We start from the raw sequence: 25,947 nt of genomic DNA, 5'->3' as shown, positions 1-25,947 counted from the left end.
GAAAAAAAAAATATTATTTACAAAGCAGAAATAGAGACACAGACGTAGAGAACAAATGTATGGATTCCAAAGGGGAAAGGGGGATGGGATGAATTGGGAGATTGGGATTGACATATATACACTATTGATACTATGTATAAAATACACAACTAATGAGAACCTAGCACATAGCACAGGGAACTCTACTCAATGCTCTGTGGTGACCTAAATGAGAAGGAAATCCAAAAAAGAGGGGATAAATGTATACATATAGCTGATTCACTTTGCTGTACAGTATAAACTAACACAATATTGTAAAGCAACTATACTCCAATAAAAATTTAAAAAAAGAAAGTGAGAAAAAGCCAAAAAATAAATAAATAAAATAAGCTTTGGAACATAATACAATTTACTTACATGGGAAAATACAGTCCATGATGTTCTTTGCATCGTGCTAATTCCCCATCTCAGTGTCCAAAAGAGAGACCGAGTGGCTTGTTTTAAATATTCTGATTCTTTGGCCTGGGAAGTCAGTTTCCCTCTATTTCTGAGATGGTTTGGAATGTCCATTCAAATGGACACAAAATTTTGCAAGTGAGGCTTGAGATTAAGTGTAGTTCAACACTCCAGTCTGTTTTCTGTATAGTTCCTAACATGCTTTATATATTCAGCAAGTATTTGATGGAGACTATTCACATGCTTCTCATTGCACTTCAGTACACATATATACTTTCTATTTATATATCTAGTGTATATTTATATACTAGATATATACTATATGTGTGTATAAATATATATATATCTTCTAGTGAGTTCCATTCAGGTAGCAGGTATGACACTTGGGGGTTTCATCTTCTGCTATCACCTCTACTCTCCTTCAATTACAGTTGTAAAGTTCATTCTCCCCAGCACATACCCCACCCTTCAACTGTGAAACAATAAATGTGTAAATTCATATGTGCAGCAGAAGGCTCTCATAAATTGTTGTGGGTTCCTAAGCTATAACTGAGACCTTTGAGAAGCCAAGTGATAACGTATTCCTCTGTTCTGCAATGTTTGCTCAATGCCACCAGGTGGAAGCACACCAGCATTTTCCAGAAGGTGGGAACTAAGCTAGCCTCAACCAGCTTATCACAGTCATGGAAGTATAAACCTTTACTAAGTTTACTTTCTCTTTAAAATAAGATAATTAAGATAATTATCTTCTAAAGATAAGACAATTATCTTCTGAAGATAATTAAGTCAGTGAAATTAATGGAGATGGGGGAACAAATACATAAAACAACCAAAAATATTATTAATAAATTAAAAGCTAAACTACCCACAGGCAAGGTCTGTGTATCTCTATATCTGACACATTGTAAATAATAAATGAAGATTTGTTCTGCCATTCTCTAACTAAATGTAGCTACCTATTCTGTTCTCAGGTTCTGGCCATTCACTGGATAAAAACTATTTTCTTCATAAATTACCCTAGCCTACGTCTTCCAGACTCTCAGAGGCCCTTGTCCTATTGAACAATACTTTCATTTGTATTCTACCAGAATTTAAAATGGTATTCCTCTTACATGACCTGTGTGCCCATCAGGGTGAAGAAACTGCTACACTCAAAGAATATTTGTCCTTTCAATTAAACTGTTAATTTCCAAACGGGTGAAGAAGTGTGAGCTAAACATGTCATATTATCTCAATAACAGATTTTTCCTAGGTTTGTTCCTTTGGCACATCAGCATTTAAAAGACAGGTGGAAGATTTTCAGTCAAAGCTAACAGATTGTCCACATGTCTATCTCCTCCTCCTCCACAAAATGATAGTAATAAAATTTGTTAAATGTTGCCATTGCAACAAAGAGAATTAGTAACGGGTTCTCAGTGGGCTAGTGATGTCAGCAAACTTCTGCATGACAGAATAGACAGAAGATGGTAACTGATAAAGTCTGGCAGGGGAATCTGAAAGGCAGGGGCATGTGAACATTAGAATGGAGGACAGCTGAAAAGGGAGGGAGTTTCCCTATGGAACCCTGAAGAGTCTGGAGCTATGGAAGCCCAAGTAATGAAGAAGAGTGGGCGGCAAAGGAAAGCTGAAGACATACACATGCACTGAAAAGACTCATAGGAAGTTTATACAGAAGGATCTATAGTGCCTCCCGTCCCCATTTACACACACACACTCTATATTCCACAGGGACATGAGTCCATTGGTAGGTAAAATTTGAGGACATTTTTCTCAAAACAATTGTAAATTCCCTGAGACAATCATCTTGATTCTGTTGTTTAGATACACTTCAGCATGACCCCAGCCTTCCCACCCAACTACTTTAAAGCCAAGCCCACCAGTTGATAAGCCTTGCTCACATACAAAATCCCACCAGTGGCATCACATTCTTAAATATGACTAGACACCCAAGAATTTGCCAGACATTTGAGAAAACCCTCCAAATACAAGAGATAGTCCCAGGTAAATAAAGAGAACAAAAATGATTATCAAAAATAGATAATTCTTAGTACAGATGAGAATTTAGTCTCAAAAGGAGTAGAGAGGACATATTTTTATGCCAAAAGGAAATATAACTAAAAATGAGTATGGCCTATGCACTGATTCATCACAGCAGGAATAGATAGGCAATGTCCCAAAGTGATATTAGAACTGAAGTAGAAGTCCATTGTTTAGAGATGTACAGTTGACTTCCAAAAGAAGCAGCTAAAAAACTTAGAAGTGGTTGCCTCTGGAATTTAGTACCTAAAACTGTCATAATTGTTAAGATAAGGAACTGGAGAGGCCAGATGTACACAGAAGAAGGAATCCAGTAAGAAAGGGCCAGAAAACTAAGCAGGAGCACTTAGACTTAGGAACAAATACAGAGAAGCTACTTTTATCCAGGTCTTAGCTCTCCTTCTTTCAGCACTTTAGATAGATTTTCTAAAAAAGCAGGACTATACTGTATTAAATGTTCCCAAAGTCTTGTGTTTGAGGGGGTGTGACTGTGGTTGGCACACTTCTGAAGGGACTGTGCAGGGCATAATCAGTGTGCCCCATGGTTCACACAGCTTTATTCCTCTCTTGGCCTGTCCTAGGTCAGGTCTCCCCTCTTCCTCAAACATGCTATGCAATCTAGACATGGCCACACCTACTCTGTTAGAGACACACATCTAGACAGACCCTATCTGGCATCATTAGCAGCTTCCTTTACAAAGACACCTGCTAAGAGTTACACACCCACAAGTTCATAAGAAGGGATAATCAGAGAGAACGCTCAAGGCAAAAACTATAACACAATAAAACTTTAAGGCCAATCCTCTGTAAACGGTCCCCAGGTTCAGTGAGCTAAGCTGTGAGAAGTACTCCGCTGGTTCTAGGTACTTTCGTTATAAGGGTCTTTGCCATAGACATCTTTGTAGCATAACTAATTGGCCGTAAGGCAATTTTTTCATAAAAGATAAAATAACGAAAAATAAAAGGGGGACATTATAAAGGTCATAATGAAACATGAAAAATTAATAACAAAATTAAAAAGGCTTTCTTGAGAAATACAATTTAAATATTTGCATACAATTTAAATACATTTAAATTGTGTGTAAATTCGTGGCAATTCTGCCAAATAAGTGATTTTATTTTGTGGGTTGTACTTAAGCACTTGTCTTTGAAGTCTTTCATTCATAATATGTTTTTTGCTTTTTGATTCATCTCCTCATTCAGCATGATAGTTTTTCTCTTTTTGCTAAAATTTCTTCCTTCATTTCATCCTTCATTCCAAATACCAGGATGCGTATTTGTAACTGAGCTTTGTATTGCGTTATAAAAACCTCTGCACTGTCTTTTGTTCTTGGCATCTTGCCACATGTCTGTTCATAGATGTTCCAAAGTTCTATGGGAAATGTAGGTTCAACTCTGCACCCCTGAGACCCTTAGCTTCTTTCTCCTCCAATGTAGTGTGCTTCAAAATAAGAAACCAACTCTTGGGGCAAATCATTGTCATCTCTCAGCTCAATAAAGCAATCAATAAAATGGCTAACTGAAAGAAAGTCTAACTCATTTCAACCAGTTGAAACCAAAGTGTCAAACCAAACAGTCTACTAGTTATTTTATCTTTCACAGCAAAATTGCCTTACAGACAATTAGTCATGTATTAAAAGGGTTTGCAGCAAAAATGCTCGTGGCAAAGATGTCTATGGCAGAGAAGCTTGTGGCAAAAATACCAGACACATACTCATACTCCTCCATCGTGCCCAACAGAGAAACAGAACACCTTCCCCTTTTTTTTAAACCCATAATGCAAAGGTGGTTCTTAAAATCTTGCCATTTGATAGAAAAAGAAATTTGGAATGCAAACCAAAAGAAGAGAATAGGCAGGGGAAAATAAAACACTTCTTCCTAGGGCCTAGAATAAATAGCAACCCCTACTGTCTGCTTCTAGATTCTTCTAAGTCATAGGAAGTCCTCCTAAAATAGGGGGAGCCGCAGGTACCCTTACAAAGAATTATAGGCAGAAAGAATCCAAGGAAGACATCCACAGAAGCAGATTATCTTCCTTTCTTCTACTAAGACCATCACTCCCACATCCTAATTCGGTCATATCCTTGGCCCATGACCTAGGTCACCTCACATTCTTCTTCAGGAATGATTCTGTGTGTGTGTGTGTGTGTGTGTGTGTGTGTGTGTGTGTTTGTGTGTGTAAGACTGAGACAGGCAGACAGACAGACAGACGTGAGTGGGTCAAGCAAAAAGAGAGGCAAGGATAAGGGTATATAAGAGTAACACAAAGAAGGAGAAACAGGTCTTGGGATCTCCCTGGAAGGTTGACTTGAACTCTAACTTTGACCACCAAAGCATCTACCTAGGAAAAGTAATAATTTGTCTTAGAGATAAGAAGATTCTGCAGGCCTACTAGTTTAGCAAACCTACATGTGGGAAGAGTCCTTTTTGTTTAAAGAAAATTGGTAATAATTCTCATACCTTCACAAAAGCAAAATATCTCTTCCATCTCTCCTTTCTTCTTTTATGTGTCTACTCCTCTCTCTGTTTGCATTTGATCTGGCTAAACAAATCAGTCAAGGTAAAAACCTAAATATTTGAGAAACCTATGTGTCAAGGAAGTTGTGTGCATGTAGGGGGGGAATATATAAATGTTTTGGCAGTAGGTTTGATAGCAGAAGCAAATGTTTTGAGTTTTTAAAAAAATTAATTTCCCTGGGAAGAATCAGAGCAATTCTAGGAAGAAAAGTTTTCTTCAGTGACTTACAGAGTCATCTGAAGTGTTCTCCAGTGACTTACAGAGTCATCTAAAGTGTTTCATACATGGAGAAGGAAGCATGAAAGCTTTTGGATATTGACTCCCCCATTCCAGTATCCTAAGAATTTGATACCTACAAATAGCTACCTAAAATATAGACTAGAAACTAACATTAGTTGAGTCTCTATTATTGCCAAGCACTTTGCTAGGAACGTTCTTTTTTGTCATAAATGTTACCCCCTTAGTTCCCACAATAACTGTTACAAGGTAACATTTGTTATATGCATTTCACAGATGAGAAAATTGAGGCTCAGTAACAGAGTGAGGATTTTAATACAGATTTTGTGAACTCTGAAGCTCAACTCTAACCGTAGTCTGATATATATATCAGACACAAACATTTAATGTTGACCATGCATAGCAAATACATTTTTCTACTTTGTTTTTTCACTAGACAAGTGTTGATGTTCCATGTTTGGGTGTCCTGGCAGCAGAACTGTCTCTTTTGTGTTCCCATGCTGATCCCGCAATCACACAACAAGCATCCTTGGGAATGTATCACCTCCTCTGCATTGCAAAGTGTCAGAATGGTAAGAAAGATTCATCTTTTCTAAGGGTTACTAATAATCTGTTCCTAATTATTATACTTGTGGGTCCCAAGGGGGCTCTATGTCTGTAGATTTCAAAATCCTGCCCCAAGATCTATAGCTTCACTTTTTAAAATGTATTTTAAAATCTTTTTTAGAATTATTTTTTAAATGTTATAGTTGGTCCTTCAATGTCTATAACATACTATACTTAGATTAGTGTTGGGTGTTAATGATGGGGACAGGAATGCTGGATGGAGGCAGGGAAGAAAGAGAGGAAGAAAAATTACCAATGGGACTTTTTAAAAAGAGGCATACTTTTTCTCTGTAATGGAGTATCAAATAGAATACTCAGATTCTTGCTTCAATGGTGGGGAAAAATTAGCCCAAGACCTAAATAAATGCTGCTCTGGTCTGCCTAACAAAGCATAAGAGCAAGACCTTATAGTATCAAACTATTTCCAAATACTTTAACAGAGAATAGATTTACTGTCCCATAATAAAGAACTATTTAAAGATTATATATACTAATTGTTCTCAAGTCATTGGACATCAGATAACAAAGGACAATGATTCCTAATGAGATGGGAACAAATGAACAAATAAAGCAGAGTCTACAATTGACTGAGTTTACAACCTAGAGTAAGTTTCTAGGCTGCAGCCCAGAAAGGAGTAACCCAAGAGTCTCACCAAGTTGAAGAGACAGAATTGGGAATCCAGATAGATCAAGATAGCTAGAGTTCACAGGGCAAAGCGCCAGAAAGGAGTGCACAAAGAGAGCTCCAGAGATGTGCAGAGAGCCCTTTAACTATTTGGCTATGTAAGGATCAGAGCACACATGTGAGGAAACTACCTGAGGCTTGTGGGGGGGATGGTGGGGGTAACAACCAAAATGGTTAAAGGATCCACCGAATCCCGAAAGACTGGAAATGGTGCCCATGCCTATAAGCTAGAATTTAAAACTTCATAATTCATAAGTAATGAAGCAGAGTACAAAGAGATTTTGTCTCATCAAGAGGAAAAAATTATCCCTGAATTATTTTAGTGCCACTTAACAAAAGTTAAAAACAAGACCTAAAATTATCAACTGATCTCCAAATACTTTGTTTATCAGAAAAAGCTCAAGCTTACTTCTAGGAATACAAAAATTCCATCACTTAACAAGTTAAAATGAACAGTTTGGACAAGTTAAAATTAACAATGTCTGACATGAAACAAAAAATTACCAGGTATGCAAAGAAACAAAATACAACCCACAATAAAAAGTAAAATGAATAAAAACTGACCCAGAAATAACACAGATGATAGAATTAGGAGAGTCATTAAAACAATTATTATAACATATTCCATTTATTTAAGGAGTTAGAGAAAAAGATGAACATACTAATGAGAGACAAAGAAAAGTCTCTAAAAGACCCAAACTGAACCTCAGGAGATGAAAACTACAATATCTGAGCTGAAAAACACTCTGGCAGGGATTAACGGTATAATCTTTTTTATTGAGGTATAGTTGATTTACAGTATACACAATATACATTTATAATAGGTGTACAGTATATTCAGTATTTATACAGATTTTACTCCATTAAAAATTATTATAAGATAATGGCTATAATTCCTTGTGCTATTAATATTTCCTTGTTGCTTATCTCTTTTATACATAGTAGTTTGTATCTCTTAATCGCATATGCCTAATTTGTCCATCCCCTCTTCCTTCTCCACTTTGGCAACCACTAGTTTGTTTTCTATATCTGTGAGTTTGTTTCCATTTTGCATATACATTCATTTGCATTTTTTATTTTTTAGATTCCACATATAAGTGATATCATATGGTATTTGTCTTTCTCTGTCTGTCTGACTTATTTCATTAAGCATAATATTCTCTAGGTCCATCCATGTTGCTGCAAATGGCAGAATTTCATTCTTTTTTATGGACGAGTTTTATATATCTATACAGATAGATAGATGATAGATAGATAGAAGATATATCACATCTTCTTTATACATTCATCTGTTTATGGGCACTTGGGTTGTTTCCATATCTTGGCTATTGTAAATAGTGCTGCTATAAACATAGGAATGCATGTACTTTTTCAAATTAGTGTTTTCATTTTTTCTTCATTTTACTTTCCTGGATATATACTCAGGAGTGGAATTGCTGGATCATATGGTAGTTCTATTTTTAGTTTTTTGAGGAACCTCCATAGTGTTTTCCATAGTGGATGCACCAATTTACATTCCCACCAACCCTGTACAAAGGTTTCCTTTTCTCCATACTCTCTCCAACATTTGTTATTTGTAGACATTTTCATGATAGTCATTCTGACAGGTATGAGGTGATATCTTATTGTTGTTTTGACTTGCATTTCTCTAATAATTAGTGATGCTGAGAATCTTTTCATGTTCAACAGTGTAATCTTAAAAGAAGCTGGGGCTGGGAGGGGGCAACATTTCATTCAGAGTAAAGGTAAGGTAAGGATTGTAGCAAATTTCTCATGAGACAATGCAAGCCATAGGCAATGAAGTAACCTCATAATGTACTGAAAGAAAAAGCTGTCAATCTAGAATTTTTTAACCAGCAAAAGTGGTGCTCTTTCAAAAGCAAAAGTGAAATAAAGACTTTTTAGATATACAAGAGCTGGTAGAATTTATCACTAGCATATCTGAAGTATGAAAAATATTTCATGAAATTATTCAAGAAAAAAATGATGTCAGATGAAAATCTAGGTCTACATAAAGGAATAAGGAGCACTGGATTGCAACTATGAAGGTAAATATTAAAATTTTCTTCCCTACATTTTAAATCTCTTTAAATGAGAATCAACTATTTAAAGCAAGCAAACAAACAAACAAAAACAAACAATGTAAAAGCTAAATATGTGACAACAATATCACAGAGGCTTGAAAGAGGGTGAAATATGAGGTTCTTATCCATAAATTCATAAAATATCACTTCAAAGTAAAGTGTGATAAGTTAAAGATGTATAATATAAATCCTAAAGGAACTACTTAGCTAATATAACAAAGAGTTATATATAATAAGCCAAAATGGAGATACAATAGAATCATAAAAAATACTTAATCAAAAAAAGACCAAAAAAGAAGAAAAATAGAAAGAAAAACAGATGGAAATATGGAAAACAAAAAGTAAAATGAAGACTTAAATCCACTCATAATAAATATAAATGCTCTAAATATCTCCAATGAAAAGGCAAAGATTATCACACTGGACAAAGAGCAAGACTCAACTATATGTTGCCTATAAGAAATCTACCCTAGATGTAAAGACACAAATAGAATACAAGTTAAAAGTTGGAAAATGATATAAGATGCTAACACTAGTCAAAAGAAAACTGAAATGACTATATCAATATCAAAAAATACACACATTTCAGAGCAAAGAATGTTTCCAGGGAAAAACAGGGTAATTTCATAATGATAAAGGGGTCAATTAATTAAGAAGACATAATCCAAAACACTTATGTACTTGAAAATGAAACATATTAAAATAATCAAAATACATTAAACAAAAGCTGATAGGACTACTATGAGAAATAAATCTACAATTACAATCAGAGAATTCAATACCACTTTTTCAATAACCTATTACACAAAAAATCAATAAGGATACAGACCTGAACCAGCTAGACCTAATTGACATTTATAGAACACTCTACCAAAAATGGAAAAATAAACATTCTGTTCAAGAAAAAACCAGAAAATTTACCAAAATAAACCATATTATAGACCATAAGACAATCCTCAAGAAATCAACAGGTAGTTAAGTCATACAAAATATGACCAAAACAGAGTTAAATTAGAAATCAAACACAGAATTAACACCATACAGAAAAATAAACTCAAAATGGATTAAAGACCTAAATGTAAGACCAGGTACTATAAAACTCTTAGAGGAAAACATAGGCAGAACACCCGTTGACATAAATCGCAGCAATATCTTTTACAATCTGCCTCCTAGAGTAATAGAAATAAAAACAAAAATAAACAAATGGGACCTAATTAAACTTAAAAGCTTTTGTACAGCAAAGGAAGCCATAAACAAAACAAAAAGACAACCTACAGAATGGGAGAAAATATTTGCAAACAATGCAAATGACAAGGGATTAATCTCAAAATTTATAAACAGCTCATGCAGCTCAATATCAAAGAAAACAAACAACCCAATCAAAAAATAGGCAAAAGACCATACAGATGGCCAACAGGCATATGAAAAGATACTCAGCATTGCTAATTATTAGAGAAATGGAAATCAAAACTACAATGAGATATCACCTCACACCAGTCAGAATGGCCATCATCAAAAAATCTACAAACAATAAATGCTGGAGAGAGTGTGAAGAATAGGGAACCCTCCTACACTGTTGCTGGGAATGTAGATTGGTACAGCCACTGTGGAGAACAATATGGAGGTTCCTTAAAAAACTAAAAACAGAGCTACCATATGATCCAGCAATCCCACTCCTGGGCACGTATCTGGAGAAAACCAGGATTTGAAAGGATACATGCACCCCAATGTTCATTGCAGTGCTGTTTATAATAGCCAAGACATGGAAGCAACCTAAATGTCCATCAACAGATGAATGGATAAAGAAGATGTGGTACATATATACAATGGAATATTACTCATCCATTAAAAAGAATGAAATAATGCCATTTGCAGCAACATGGATGGACATAGAAATTGTCATACTAAGTGAAGTAAGACAGAGAAAGACAAATATCATATGATATCACTTGTATGCAGAATCTAAGAAAAAAATGATACACAAATGAACTTATTTACAAAACAGAAACAGATTCACAGACTTAGAGAATGAACTTATGGTTACCAGTGGGGAAGGGTGGGGAGGAAGGATAGATTGGGAGTTTGGGATTGACATATACACATTGCTATATTTAAAATAGTCAACAAGGACCTACTGCATAGCACAGGGAACTCTGCTCAATATTCTGTAATAAACTAAATGGGAAAAGAACTTGAAAAAGAATAGATACATGTATATGTATAATTGAATCACTTTGCTGTACACATGAAACTAACAAAACATTGTTAATCAACTATACGCCAGTGTAAAATAAAATTTTTTTAGATTTTAAACAAGTTAAAAATAAATAAATAAATAGAAGTGGGGAAAAGATTTATTCAAGTTAAACTTTTATCAACTTTTTAAGAAATGGAAACTCTGGAGATAAATTTTTAAATTTTAAAAGAAAGAAAGATATCTGAAAATTCAAAATATTTGGAAACTAGATAACCTGTTTCTAAATAATAAATGTGTCAAAAAAAAAGAAATAACAAGGGAAATTTAAAGCATTTTGAACTAAATGAAAATGAAAATATAAAATTTCAAAATTTATGGAATACAGCTAAACAAGATCCCAGAGGGGAAATTCTTAGCACCATATGCCTACATTAGAATAGAGAAAAGTTCTTAAATCAATGACCTTAGCTTCTGCCTTAAGAAAGTAGAGAAAGAAGAGCAAATAAAAGCAGAAGTAAGAAGATGAGAGGAAATAATAAAGACCAGAATAAAAACCAATAAAACTAGAAAGCAGAAAAACATAAAGGGAAAGCAATGAAGCCAAAAGCAAATTCTCTGAGAAGATCAGGGGAGAAATAAGAGACACAAATTACCAATATAAGGAATGAGAGAGATAATGTCACTAAAGATTCTATGGGTATTAACAGAATAAAAAGTGACATTATGAAAAACTTTAGGCCAATAAATTTGACAACTTAAACAGACAAAATTTATTGAAAGACACAAATTACCAAAGTTCACTCAAGAAGAAATCGATAATCTGAATATTCTATATCTAGCAAAGAAGTTGAGTTTGTAGTTTAAGATCTTCTGCAAAGAAAAGTCCAGATCCACAGGGAAAACTTCAGACTGAAACGATCTATCAAACATTTAAGAAAGAAATTATACTAATTCTATACAAATTCTTCCAGAAATGGGAGGATGAGGGAATACTTGCCAACTCATTCTATGAGGCTGGCATTATTCTGACACCAAAATCACACAAAGACATTACAAGAAAAATAAAACCAAAAAACTACAGACCAATGTCCCTCAAGAACACCGATGAAAAAAATTAATCAAGCTTAGCAAGTCAAATAGTACACTAAATAAAAAGAATAATATACCATGGCCATGTGGAATTTATCCAGAAGTGCAATGTCAATTTAACTTTTTGAAAATCAACCAATGTAACATACCACATCAACAGATGAAAAAAATAACCATATGATTATTTCAATAGATACAGAAAAAGTACTTGACAAAATTCAACATCCATTCCTAATAAAAACTCTCAGAAAATTAGGAATAGAAAGGAAACTTCCTCTACTTGCTAAAGTACATCTATCAAAAATCTACACCTAACATCATACTTAATGGTGAAATACTGAATGATTTCCCCAAAAGACCAGGAAAAAGACAAGGATGTGCACTGTCATTACTTCTGTTCAACATTGCTTTGGATAGAATAGAATAAAGAGTCCAGAAATAGATCCACACATGTATGGTCAAATGATTTTTGACAAAGGTTCAAAGGCAATTCAGTGGAGAAGGGATAAACTTCAATAGACATTGTTGGAAAAATTGGTGATTTATATGCAAAAAAAGAACTTTGATATATATCTCATAAATGCATAAAAGCTAATTCAAAATGGATCGTAGGACTACATGTAAAACCTAAAACTATGAAACTAGAAAGAATCTTTGCACCTTGGATTAGGCAAAGATTTCTTAAACATAACCCCAAAAGCGTGACCCATAAATGAAAAAAAAAAAGATAAATTAAGTACCTCTGCTCTTTGAAAGACACTTAAGAGATAAGCCACAGACGGTGAGAAAATATTTGCAAATTACATATCTGATAGAAGAATTGTATTCAGAATTTTAAAGGAACACTCAAAACTCAGTAAAAAAAAAAAAAAGAAAGAAAAAGAAAAAACAAGCAACCAAATTAAAATAATAATAGTAGATTTGAACAGTCATTTCACTAAAGAAGCACAGATGACAAGGATGCACATCAAAGGATGATCAATATACAGTCATAAAAGAAAGGTAAATTAAAACTGCAATGAGGGTTTCCCTGGTGGCGCAGTGGTTGAGAATCTGCCTGCCAATGCAGGGGACACGGGTTCAAGCCCTGGTCTGGGAAGATCCCACATGCCGCGGAGCAACTAGGCCCGTGAGCCACAACTACTGAGCCTGCGCGTCTGGAGCCTGTGCTCCGCAACAAGAGAGGCCGCGATAGTGAGAGGCCCGCGCACCGCGATGAAGATTGGCCCCCGCTTGCCACAACTAGAGAAAGCCCTAGCACAGAAACGAAGACCCAACATAGCAATCAATCAGTCAATCAATCTTCAAAAAAAAAAAAAAAAAAAAAAACTGCAATGAGACACCACTGCACTCCAGTTAAAATGTCTAAAATTGAAAAGACTGACCATACAATGCGTTATTAAAGGTGTGAAGCAACTGGAACTCTCATACATTGCTAGAGGGAATGTGAAGTGATGCAACAGCTTTGGAAAATAATTTGGCAGTATCCTAAAAAGTCAAACACACATCTACCATACGATCCAGTCATTCCACAGCTTAGTGTTTACCTAAGAGAAATGAAAGCAAATATCCATTCAAAGGCTTGTACGTGAACGTTGATAACACCTTTATTTGTAATAGCACCTTTATGTGTAATAGCCAAAAACTGGAAACAACCCAAATGTCCACCAAAAGGTGAATGAATAAGCAGATGATGGTATATATGTACAATGGAATAGTATCCATCACTAAGACTATTGATACAAGAAAAAACATGGATGGATTGCAAATAATTTTGCTGAATGAAAGATTCCAAACAACAAAAGAGTATATACTAAATGGTTCCACATATATAAAACTGGAAAATACAAACTTGACAGAATGCAGATCAGTGCCTGCCTTTGAATCAGGGAGTAGGATCTGGGAGCAGGTTTGATCAATTACAAAAGGACATGAGGAAACTTTTGGAGGGAATAAATCTTTTTTTATTACAGTGATGTTTACGGGCACATACATATATAATAACTTACCAAATTAGACACTTTAAATATGTTGCATATTGGTTATATCTCTATAAAGCTGTTAGCAAACAAGCAAAGTCATTTAAAACCTACCTTCTCTAGAACAAAAGACATCTGCACCTGAAGCTTATGTTGAGGGCTTTTCTCTTTCTTGCTGTACCACTCCCCCAGCTCTTTGCAAAATGCCTCCAAGTCTGCTCTTTTACCAATAGACACGTCAACTTAGCAGTAGCTCTTCCATTGCACTGAACAATGCATTTGATGGCCTAAATGTACTTGATATTTGGTCAACTTATTAAAATTATCTATGTCCTTTATTCATATTTCACAGGCCTCTCTTAAACACTTTTTAAACTCTGGGTCAATGTAGTCATAATATTTTATGTGACTAAACTGTTAGCAGAGAGTTAAACATTCAGAAACTTTAGACTTCCAGAATTGGGCAGGAAGAGGAAATTAGAAATAGCAATGTTATAGAGGAACCAGTGATCAAATAAAAACCTTAAACTCTTTTCCTTAATACAGCGGATATTGCAAAAAATAAAAGTACAAAGTATGATAAGCCTGGAAGTCATTGCCTCCTGCCTTCTCCCTCTGATATAGAATTTCTACCCAAGATCTTGCAAAGAGACAAAAGTAAAATTGCTCAGGTAACTTAGCCACCACTTTATCCTATGGCTTTTGTTTCATGTGTATTATTACTTTTAGTGGCAACTTATTTCAACAAAATTTATATTTTTAATAGATTTTTTTCTGTTTTATTTAAATTCAGTAAAGCAAAGAGTAAATGATAGAGTAGAGCATTTGGCTTCCTGATTTTCATCTCTATTAATAAGAATTATGCCTATTATTCCAGAATATAGCAATTTATATTATTTTACCTAATCCTTACAGAATGCAAATGAGATAGGTGTTTCCTAGTTGTTATGCTTCTTATTGTTTGGCTAATAAGTTACTAAAGATAGGAAACTTCTGATTTTCTAGCAAAATTAATGAAGTCAACAATTAACAGCCTTTTCAATGCTATTATAATTTATTCAGCAAACATCAAAATAATGTGATTTACATTTTAGAAACCTCTTAAATTTAAATTTTTTTAAAAGTTCAAGTGATAAACCTCAGTACCAAGTAAATAATTTTTACATTGACCCAACCCTTGGGGAAAATCATGAGGCTCTATAACTGTATACATTCCCTCACCTTCTTCAAAGTATATGGGCTTATTCATATGCTTGAGAGGTCACTGGTGCCTAAGTTGTGCTGTCCAACAGATGGCTGTCTAGCTACACACATTGAGTCAACAGTTCAGCAAAGTCTGCTGGGGAGGCTCTTCAGGCTAGCTTATCTCTTGAGTTGGGAGGGTCTTATGGTTCCTCCTAAAGGTACATGCATAAAGCAGTGCCTTGCCCTCCCACGGCTGAGGTAGATAGAATTGTGGGAGGCTGAGGAGATATGAAAGCAATATACCTCAAATAATACAATCAAAAATACCACATAGATGTCCTAAATATGCATCTTCATGATGATGCATCTTTCCAAAATCAAGCATTATTCGTAATCCACCTCCCCTCAAAAGTCACAAACCTGGTTGACTACGAAGTTGTCTATTTAAGTGAAGAAACCAGGCATCTGTAGAGGTTTACTAGAAAATCCTTTTACATCTTTCCATGCTTCACTCCAGAGCCCTAGAATTGAAATCCTGAGCCCCACAATTAGGCTAGTTAGCTTAAGACTGGCAGCTTCCTCAGGGTCTCTTCCAAGTGGTTCTTGGGTCTTACTATCTCCACTTCCAGTTTAGCGTCCTCTCTTATCTGAGTTTAATGTCCATCAGATTTAGAAATCCTTGGGTTTGGGGGAGGGTGCCCTGGGTCCTGTGTTCATGACCTGTTATTCAGTTCTCAATTGTGAGATCAAAGTAGGTCTAGTACTAGCATTGTGTGCAAGAGCAGTAGCTGGAAAATCCTGAGGTAGGTACTTTCAGAGGTAGATTGGGACAAGTGAGTGAGAGAATCTAAGGTTGTAGTAAGGAAACCAAGAGGACCATATCCAAAGACAAAGTCCAAAGGATGCAAATAGGAGGATAAGCATCAAGGTTTTTAGCCAATAGAGCTAGATCATATTTTATAAAGGGAGCCCCTATCATTTGATGTACTCTACTGTCATATCTATACCTTTGTTACTGAGTCCAAACTCATACTGCTCGCTGCACAATAGACCAACAAGTCAAAAGACAAGGTGTTGGGGCAAGGAATAGTGACTTTATTCGAAAAGCCAGCAGACCAAGAAGATGGTGGACTAGTGTCCCAAAGAACCAGCTTACCCGAGTTAGAATTCAGGCTTCTTTTACATTAAAAGGGGAGGGGAGGTGTGACTGGTTGTTGCAAACTAATTGGTGCTGAAATCCTTTGTTCTTGCAGCTGTCCAGGTAGGTCTGGTCACAATGTTCCTGTAAACCTCCAACAAGACAACTATTATTTTCTATTCTGCACCTTTTTATCTCTATATGAATGGAAACGTGTTATACGTTTAAAGGTCAAGCCTGAGAGACAGAATATTGAGAAAGGGTTAGTATGTATATTCCGGGCTATAGGCCACATTCTCTTACTGTTTGAGACAAAGGTGCAAAGCTAGCATGACTAAGCACAGGCAATGGAGCACAAAGGCTAGAGCTAAAGGAATAGATCCAATATGGAGTCAGGTTTGTTCTTCTTTGTTCAACCTTGACATACCAGAAACTTCTAACACTATCTCTAAGTTTCACTAGGAATTGTTCCTTCTACAACTTTTTAATAGACACCAAACTAAAGTATTTTGTTGAATAAACAAATATGCAAAAGAGAATATTTCCTCTTCCAATGATTTTTTTAAATTCAACATCTTATATAATTAAATCTGGCTTTCTCAAAGTAGAGCAAACTATTTATAATATTCAGTTCACCTCACCAAGCCTTAGTGACCCTCCTTTATCCATCTTTCATAGCTTTCCAAAAATACTATCCCTCACCCCTCTGTCCAGTAGGAGGGAGCCTGGTGGTCATCAGTTTTCACTCAGAACTCAGTCCTTCCCTATTGACCAGAAAGAGCTATGTTCTATTCCTTTAATGGGGATGGAGAAAAGCTTTTATTGGCAATATTGAGTACTTTCTGTATTTTAGAGAATGGCGCACACACACACACACATAAAGGAAATTTTGAATATATATATATATATATATATATATATACATACACACGTACAAAAGGAGGAAATGTGGTTCATTCATAATTGAGAGATCCATAATATTGTGATTTTTTTCACATTTTATAGCCCATGGATATTCCTCTAACTTTAAAAAGAGATTGTTTGAATTGTAGTTGTTGTACCTCAGTCGTGGACATATGGGCCTTTTTTTCTCTTCCCACTTCTTGATACTTCTCTGAGAAAAAGCCCACACCTTTGAATGACCCTGCCTTTCTTACTCCATCCTTTCCTTCATCTTCTACAAATCATGCCTGTTTCTGATCTGAGCAAATTCATTTCCAAAGCTGAAGTTCACAATAATTTCTAGTATTTGAATAGCTGAAATGGGATAAAATCAATATTTTATAGTTCTTCTGAATTGCAATGCCATGATTTTCCACTTCTCCCTGGCTTGCCCCCAGAGCTGACTTATTCAGATGAAAATGTTTTAATTGCTTTAAAAATCAGATGAAAAAATATATATAATTCAACTTGAATTACAGTCATCTTAATAGCAACACAACTGTAAAATATAATTTTTAATATTTTTTAATGGAGGAAAAGGCCCACAGCAGCAAAGGTGCCTAGGGCCTACAAAAATCATATGGCCCTGCCTGGCCCTGAAGCTTCCCTCAGGATGTCTGGGTTCAGCTGTCTTGCTTCTCTTGATATAAGTAAAGCCTGAGATCATGACTCTCCTTTTTGGTTTCAGAGTGTAGGACAAACCTTATTGCCACGCTTGCTGACTGACTTTGTGTGGAGTCTCCTGATGAGACTCTCTGCACCTGATCAAACAACTGCATCCAAGGCAGCAACCATACTGAAACTGACTCTGGAATATTATGCCCATAAGGTCACCATGGTAAGATACTTGACAATGAGCAGGGGAGTGCAGAATGTATTCTCTAATGGGCTCTTACTGCCTTTGTTACATGCCTACTTCTTTTCATATATATTTCTTGCCATTGTTCATTATGTCACTTCAATAAAATGAGGCTTTTGTGTGAAATATTTCAAGCATACAGAAAAGTTTCAAAATAATGTAATGAACATTCACTCACCAATCATACCAAATTGTAACATTTTGCTATACTTGCTTCAAATTTTAAAGAAATGCATTAACAACAATAAAATAGTACAACTGTAATTGAAATCCCCTGTGTAACCATTAAGGAAAGTTTTAAGAACCCTCAGCTTGCTGTAGGGCTGGCCACATAATTTGTGGGGCCCAGTGCAAACTGAAATGTGGGGCTTCTTATTCAAAACAACTACCATTAGATGTAGAAACATATGAAGATTTTCCGTATCTCTCTCTCTCTCAATTTGTCATGGTGTTGTTATTTTCTAAGTTAAAAATAACCCTAAAATTTTATAACATTAGCATGCATTTTGCCATCCATCTTTCTATTGTGCAATGCCAATCATAGCTGCAAATATAAGAGCACACAACTTAACAAAATACTACAATTCATATTTCATATTTCGTGCATGCATATGTATTTTATTCTTACCAGAAGAGTGGTAAACACTACACAAAACTACCTTAATTGTCTTTATTTCACTCCTTGTCATTCACACATTCTATTAACACTCTCTATCTTCATTTTGTTCGTGAGTAAGGAAAGATTGAATGGAAAAGAATTTATGGATTGACACATCTTTCTCTTTCCTTCTATGTCATCATTTTCAGCCTAAGTGGTTGAGGCATCAATAAATGTTTATCTTATACCTGCTTTGATTTCCCACTGAACCCCTGCACATCATGGGTTCACTGGAATTCTGTGTTCTTAGGGAATTGTGAATGCTGCCTCTGAATGAGGCTGCAGGAACCATAGCTGACTCTCATACTGCCACACACACACACACAGGCTCCATTGTCCCATGGGACTTCACTTACAAAACACAAACTCAAGGAAAACTTATTAAAAATTTCAATATGACGACAGCAGAGGTTTAAACAAAGTGAAGGACCTTCTGAATGTGGGACCTTGTGCAAAAGCATAGGTCACGTGTCCATGAAACCAGCCCTGATGGAGACATAAGGGCTGAACTCCCAGTTCCCTCTCCTGACATAGCAGTGTTATGTGATTGTAGATAAACTGAGTGCTTGCACTCAAACTCAGAGAGCAGGAAAGGGGAAATAATGCTTCTTACAAACTCTCATGCTTCTACAGACAGGAGCATTCCAAAAGGCATGCAGACCAAGGGGAAAGCTGGAGGGCAACTGTCATTTCTTTAACAAAATAAAAGTTCTCCTCTCATGCAGTGAGAAAAGGAGGCTAGGTAAAACCATATCAGGTCCTGGAGAAGACGAGAAGCCAATTAGAAAACTAGATGTGTAAAACTAGCCTGTGCTACAATGAAATCATTAAACATGGAGAAATAAACTGAACAAAAATGGGGTTCAGCAACTTATTTCCCCACCCCAGCTCCCACAAACAATTGAACTACTGAATACACTGGATTCTTGGCTTAAACAGGGTTGGATTCTAAAGTCAGTTATAATGAAAAATTGCATTAAAATTATCCTGAAAATCTCCTAAACTGCAAGTATAGTTTGTGGGCTTACTATTTCTAAATAAATCTAACACAGCACGTCTTTCCTTGAGGACTGAAGGAAATCATCATTTCTACAATTGAGCATACAGTGACATAGCTGGCTTGTTTTAGGGGCATGCTGCATTTAAAGTAGTAGGAGGAGGATGAGAAGAAAAAGCTCTAAACCCAATAGTTAAGAGAACTCTGGAGAAGATCACTGGTTTATGTCTCCCATTTCATGTTTACCTTGGAGCATATGTGGTGGGATGAATGTTTTACAATAAACACTTCATTTTGTTTGTTTAGAGTAGAGGGTTGGGCACAGATAATTCAGTTGTATACGAGGCAATTGCAATGGAATGTAAATTTACATCAAACAACTTTTCAGCTTATGGTCTCTGAGAAGTACTTTCAAAATAAGAAATGAGGTGATCTGGGTAGATTAAATTTGATGTTGAATATACAACCATTGGTTTGAGAAAAATTCCAGGTCTAGTTAAAACTCTCCTTACTCAAAAATGAAGAGGGATTGGAGACAAGATGGTGGAGTAGAAAGACCCGAGTTCACCTCCTCTCACAAGTACACCAAAATCACAACTGCTGAACAACAATTGACAAAAAAGACGGGAGCCTACCAAAAAAGATATTGCAAGGCAGGAATAAAGAGGTAGACATAGAAAATGGACTTGAGGACATGGGGTGGGAGGGCGAAGCCGGGGCGGAGTGAGAGTAGCATCGGCCTATATACACTACCAAATGTAAAATAGTTGGCTGGTGGGAAGCAGCCGCATAGCACAGGGAAATCAGCTTGGTGCTTTGTGATGACCTAGAGGAGTGGGATAGGGAGGAAGGGAGGGAAGCTCAAGAGGGAGGGGATATGGGAACATGGATATGCATGTGGCTGATTCGCTTTTTTGTGCAACAGAAACTAGCACAGTATTGTGAAGCAATTATACTCCAACAAAGATCTATTTAAAACAAGATATTCTACATCCAAAGACACAAAGAAGAAACCACAATGAGATGGTATAAGGGGCACACTAGTGATATAACCAAATCCCATACCACCCAGGTGAGTGACCCACAAACTGGAGAATAATCATGTCACAGAGGTTCTCCCACAGGAGTGAGAGCTCTGAGCACCATGGCAGGCTCCCCAGAATCAGGAGGTGGAGCCCCCTGAGTATTTGGCTTTGAAGGTCAGTGGAGCTTGATTGCAGGAGCTCCACAGGACTGGGGGAAACAGAGACTCCAGTCTTGGAGGGCACACACAAGTTCTTATGCACACTGGGACCCAGGGCAAAAGCAATGATTTCATAGAAGCCTGGGCCAGACTTACCTGCTGGTCTTGGAGGGTCTCCTGGGAAGGCAGGGAGCAGCTGTGGCTCTCTCTGGGGTCATAAAAGCTAGTGGTGGACATATCAGGGAATGTTCATCTATGTGAACTCTGGCTGAAGGAATATATCTTGCTTGGGTCCTTGGCACTGAGACCTGGCCTCACCCAACAGCCTGTAGGCTCCAGTGCTGGGATTCCTCAGGCCAAACAACAAACAAGGTGGGAATACAGCCACACCCATCAGCAAACATGCTGTCTAAAGACTTCCTGAGCCCATAGCCACGAATAGACACATCCCTTGACATGGCCCTGCCCAGAAGAGGACCAAGACCTAGGTCCACCAACCAGAAGGCAGGCACTGGCCCCTCTCACCAGGAAGCCTGCACAAGCCTCTCAGCCTCACCCACCAGGGGGCAGGCACCAGAAGGAAGAAAATTATGATCCCACAGGCTGCAGAACTGAGTGTGCAAACACAGGTCAGAACCTACCCTGGGACCAGCTAGTCCCTGGCCATTCGGTGATAAGAGGAAAGTGTATTGCTGTGACACAAAGGACATCCCCTACTGAGGGCCACTTCTTCAAGGTTGAGAAACATAACTAACCTACTACATAAATAAAATACAAATAGAAATTTTTTAAAAAAAGAGATGGCAAAGGAATATATTCCAGACAAAATGAACAAGATAAAACCACAGAAGAACAACTAAGTGAAGTGGAGATAGGCAATCTACCTAAGAAAGAGTTCAGAGTAATGAATATAAAGATGATCCAAGAACTCGGGAAAAGAATGGCTGCACAGAGCAAGAAATTACAAGAAGTTTTCATCAGAGAGTTAGAAAATAAGAATACAATAACGGAAATGAAAAATACACTAGAAGGAATTAATAGCAGAATAAATGAGGCAGAAGAATGAATCAGTGAGCTGGAAGACAGAGTGGTGGAAATCACTGCTGCAGAACAGAATAAAGAAAATAGAATGAAAGTAAATGGAGACAGTTTAAGAGACCTCTGGGACAAGGTCATAGGCACCAACATTCACATTATAGAGGTCCCAGAAATAGAAAAGGGAGAGAAATGGCCTGAGAAAATATTTGAAGAGATAATAGCTGAAAACTTCCCTTACATGGGAAAGGAAACAATCACCCAATTTCAGGAAGCACAGAGAATCCCATAAAGGATTAACTCAAGAAAGAACACACCTAGACACATAGTAATCAAATGGACAAAAATTAAAGACAGAGAAAACATTAAAAGCAACAAGGGAAAAGCAAAAAATAACATACAAGGGAATCAGCTGATTTGTCAGCAGAAACTCTGCAGGTCAGAAGCGGGTGGCATGATATATTTAAAGTGATGAAATGGAAAAACCTACAGCCAAGAATACCCTACCAAGCAAGGCTCTCGTTCAGATTCAATAGAGAAATCAAAAGCTTTACAGACCAGCAAAAGCTAAAAGAACTCGGCACCACCAAACAAGCTTTACAATAAATGCTAAAGGAACAGCTCTACGTGGAAAAGAAAAGGCCACAACTAGAAACAAGAAAATTATGAGAGTGGTAGTTCACCAGTAAAGGCAAACTTACAGTAAATGTAGGAAATTATCCACACACAAATATAATCTCAAAATCAGTAATCATGAGAGGAGGAGAGTACAAATGCAAGATATTTAAAATGCATTTGAAATTAAGATATCAGGAACGTAAAACAATCATGTGTGTGTATATATATAGAGAGAGAGACTACTATACCAAAACCCCATGGTAACTGCAAACCAAAAATCTATAATGGATATACACACAAAAAAGAAAAAGGAATCCAAACACAACACTAAGGATAGTCATCAAATCACAAGAGAAGAGAACAAAAGAGGAAAGGGAAAGAAAAAAGACCTACAGAAAACAAATCCAAAACAATTAACAAAATGGCAATAAGAACATACATATCAATAATTACCTTAAATGTAGATGGGTTAAATGCTCAAACCAAATGACACAGATTGGCTGAATGGATACAAAAATAAGACTCATATATACGTTGCCTACAAGATACCCACTTCAGATCTAGAGACACATAAAGACTGAAAGTGAGGGGATGGAAAAAGATATTCCATGCAAATGGAAATCAAAAGAGAGCTGGAGTAGCAATACTCATATCAGACAAAATAGACTTTAATATAAAGACTGTTACCAGAGACAAGGAAGGACACTACATAATGAGCAAGGGATCAATCCAAGAAGAAGAAATAACAATTGTAAATTTTTATGCCCCCAACATAGGAACACCTCAATATACAAGGCAAACATTATCAGACATAAAAGGAGAAATTAACAGTAACACAATAATAGTGTTAAATGACTCATTAGACCAGATGGACTTAATTGACATTTAAAGAGCATTCCATCTGAAAGAAGTAGGATACACATTCTTTTCAAGTTTACATGGAATATTCTCCAGGATAGATCACATGCTGGGTCACAAAGCAAGCCTCAGTAAATTTAAGAAAACTGAAATCATATCAAGCATTTTTTCCACCCACAATTCTATGAGATTAGAAATCAACTATAAGAAAATACTGTAAAAAACACAAACACGTGGAGGCTAAAAACTATGCTACTAAACAACCAATGGATCACTGAAGAAATCAAAGAGGAAATCGAAAAAATACCTAGAGACAGATAAAAATAAAAACAATGATCCAAAATCTATGGGATGCAGCAAAAGGAGTTCTAACAGGGAAGTTTATAGCGATACAAGCTTACTTCCAAAAACAAGAAAAATCTCAAATGAACAACCTAACCTTACACCTAAAGCAGCTAGAGAAATAAAAACAAACCAAACCCAAAATTAGTAGATGGAAATAAATTATAAAGTTCAGAGCAAAAATAAATGAAATAGAGACAAAGGAAGCAGCAGAAAAGATTAACGAAAATAAAAGCTCGTTCTTTGGAAACATTTTTAAAAATGATAAACCTTTAGCCAGACTCATCAAGAAGAAACGGTAGAGGGTCTAAATCAATAAAATTAGAAATGAATGAGAAGGTACAAACAGACATCACAGAAATACAAAGGACCATAAGACATTACTAAAAGCAACTGTATGCTAATAAAATGGACAATCTAGAAAAACGGGACAAACTCTTAGAAAGGTACAATCTGCAAAGACTGAACCAGGAAGAAATAGAAAATATGAACAGACCAATCACAAGTCATGAAATTGAAACCGTGATTAAAAATCTTCCAACAAACAAAAGTCCAGGACCAGATGGCTTCACAGGTGAATTCTATCATACATTTAGAGAAGAGCTAACACCCATCCTTCACAAACTCTTCCAAAAAACTGCGGAGGAAGGAACACTCCCAAACTCATTCTATGAGGCCACCATCACCCTGATACCAAAACCAGACAAAAATACTACAAAAAAAGAATTACAGACCAATATCACTGATGAATATAGATGCAAAAATCCTCAACAAACTACTAGGAAACAGAATCCAACAACACATTAAAAGGATCATACATCATGATCAAGTGGGATTTATCCCAGGGATGCAAGGATTCTTCAATATATACAAATCAATCAATGTGATACACCATATTAACAAATTGAAGAATAAAAACCATATGATCATCTCAATAGATGCAGAAAAATCTTTTGACAAAATTCAATACCCATTTATGATAAAAACTCTCCAGAAAGTGGGCATAGAGGGAAGCTACCTCAACATAATAAAGACCACATATGACAAACCCACAGCAAACATAATTCTCAATGGTGAAAAACTGAAAGCATTTCCTCTAAGATCAGGAAGAAGACAAGGATGTCCACTCTCACCACTATTATTCAACATAGTTTTGGAAGTCCCAGCCATGGCAATCACAGAAGAAAAAGGAATACAAATTGGAAAAGAAGAAGTAAAAGTGTCACTGTTTGCAGATGACATGATACTATACATAGAGAATCCTAAAACTGCCACCAGAAAACTACTAGAGCTAATCAATGAATTTGGTAAAGTTGCAGGATAAAAAATTAATGCACAGAAATCTCTTGCATTCCTACACACTAATGATGAAAAATCTGAAAGAGAAATTAAGGAAACACTCCCATTTACCATTGCAACAAAAAGAATAAAATACCTAGGAATAAACCTACCTAGGGAGACAAAAGACCTGTAGGCAGAAAACTATAAGACACTGATGAAAGAAATTAAAGATGATACGAACAGATGGAGAGATATACCATGTTCTTGGATTGGAATAATCAATATTGTGAAAATGACTATATTACCCAAAGCAATCTACAGATTCAATGCAATCCCTACCAAATTACCAGTGGCATTTTTTACAGAACTAGAACAAAAAATCTTAAAATTTGTATGGAGACACAAAAGACCCCGAATAGCCAAAGCAGACTTGAGGGAAAAAAATGGAGCTGGAGAGTCAGACTCCCTGACTTCAGACTATACTACAAAGCTACAGTAAACAAGACAATATGGTACTGGCACAAAAACAGAAACATAGATCAATGGAACAAGATAGAAAGCCCAGAGATAAACCCACGCACTTATGATCAACTAATCTATGACAAAGTAGGGAAGGATATACAATGGAGAAAAGCCAGTCTGCTCAATAAGTGGTGCTGGGAAAACTGGACAGCTATATGTAAAAGAATGAAATTAGAACACTCCCTAACACCATACACAAAAACAAACTCAAAATGGATTCGAGACCTAAATGTAAGACCGGACACTATAAAACTCTTAGAGGAAAACATAGGAAGAACACTCTGTGACATAAAGCACAGCAAGATCTTTTTTGCTCCACCTGCTAGTGTAATGGAAATAAAAACAAAAATAAACAAATGGGATCTAATGAAACTTCAAAGCTTTTGCACAGCAAAGGAAACCATAAACAAGATGAAAAGACAACCCTCAGAATGGGAGAAAATATTTGCAAACGAATCAATG

The 25,947-nt window shown here is 36.2% G+C and overlaps 1 protein-coding gene across 1 annotated transcript in view; it reads left to right on the top strand.

The window, feature by feature from the left end:
• Positions 1–25,947, top strand: part of MROH9 (maestro heat like repeat family member 9) — a gene marked incomplete at its 5' end in the record, with an annotated part of 68,169 nt that overhangs the window by 13,026 nt on the left and 29,196 nt on the right. Inside the window, 3 exons of the mRNA XM_082344230.1 lie at positions 5,664–5,884; positions 14,397–14,538; positions 17,821–17,970. Coding sequence (XP_082200356.1) covers positions 5,664–5,884; positions 14,397–14,538; positions 17,821–17,970 — 513 coding nt within the window. The remainder of the gene's footprint in view (positions 1–5,663; positions 5,885–14,396; positions 14,539–17,820; positions 17,971–25,947) is intronic.

This window comes from Balaenoptera borealis (genome assembly GCF_965194805.1).
Source record: "Balaenoptera borealis genome assembly, chromosome: 1".
NCBI lineage: Eukaryota > Metazoa > Chordata > Mammalia > Artiodactyla > Balaenopteridae > Balaenoptera > Balaenoptera borealis.
Note: the sequence above shows the minus strand (reverse complement) of the source record. Positions and strands in the feature narration are given on the sequence as shown.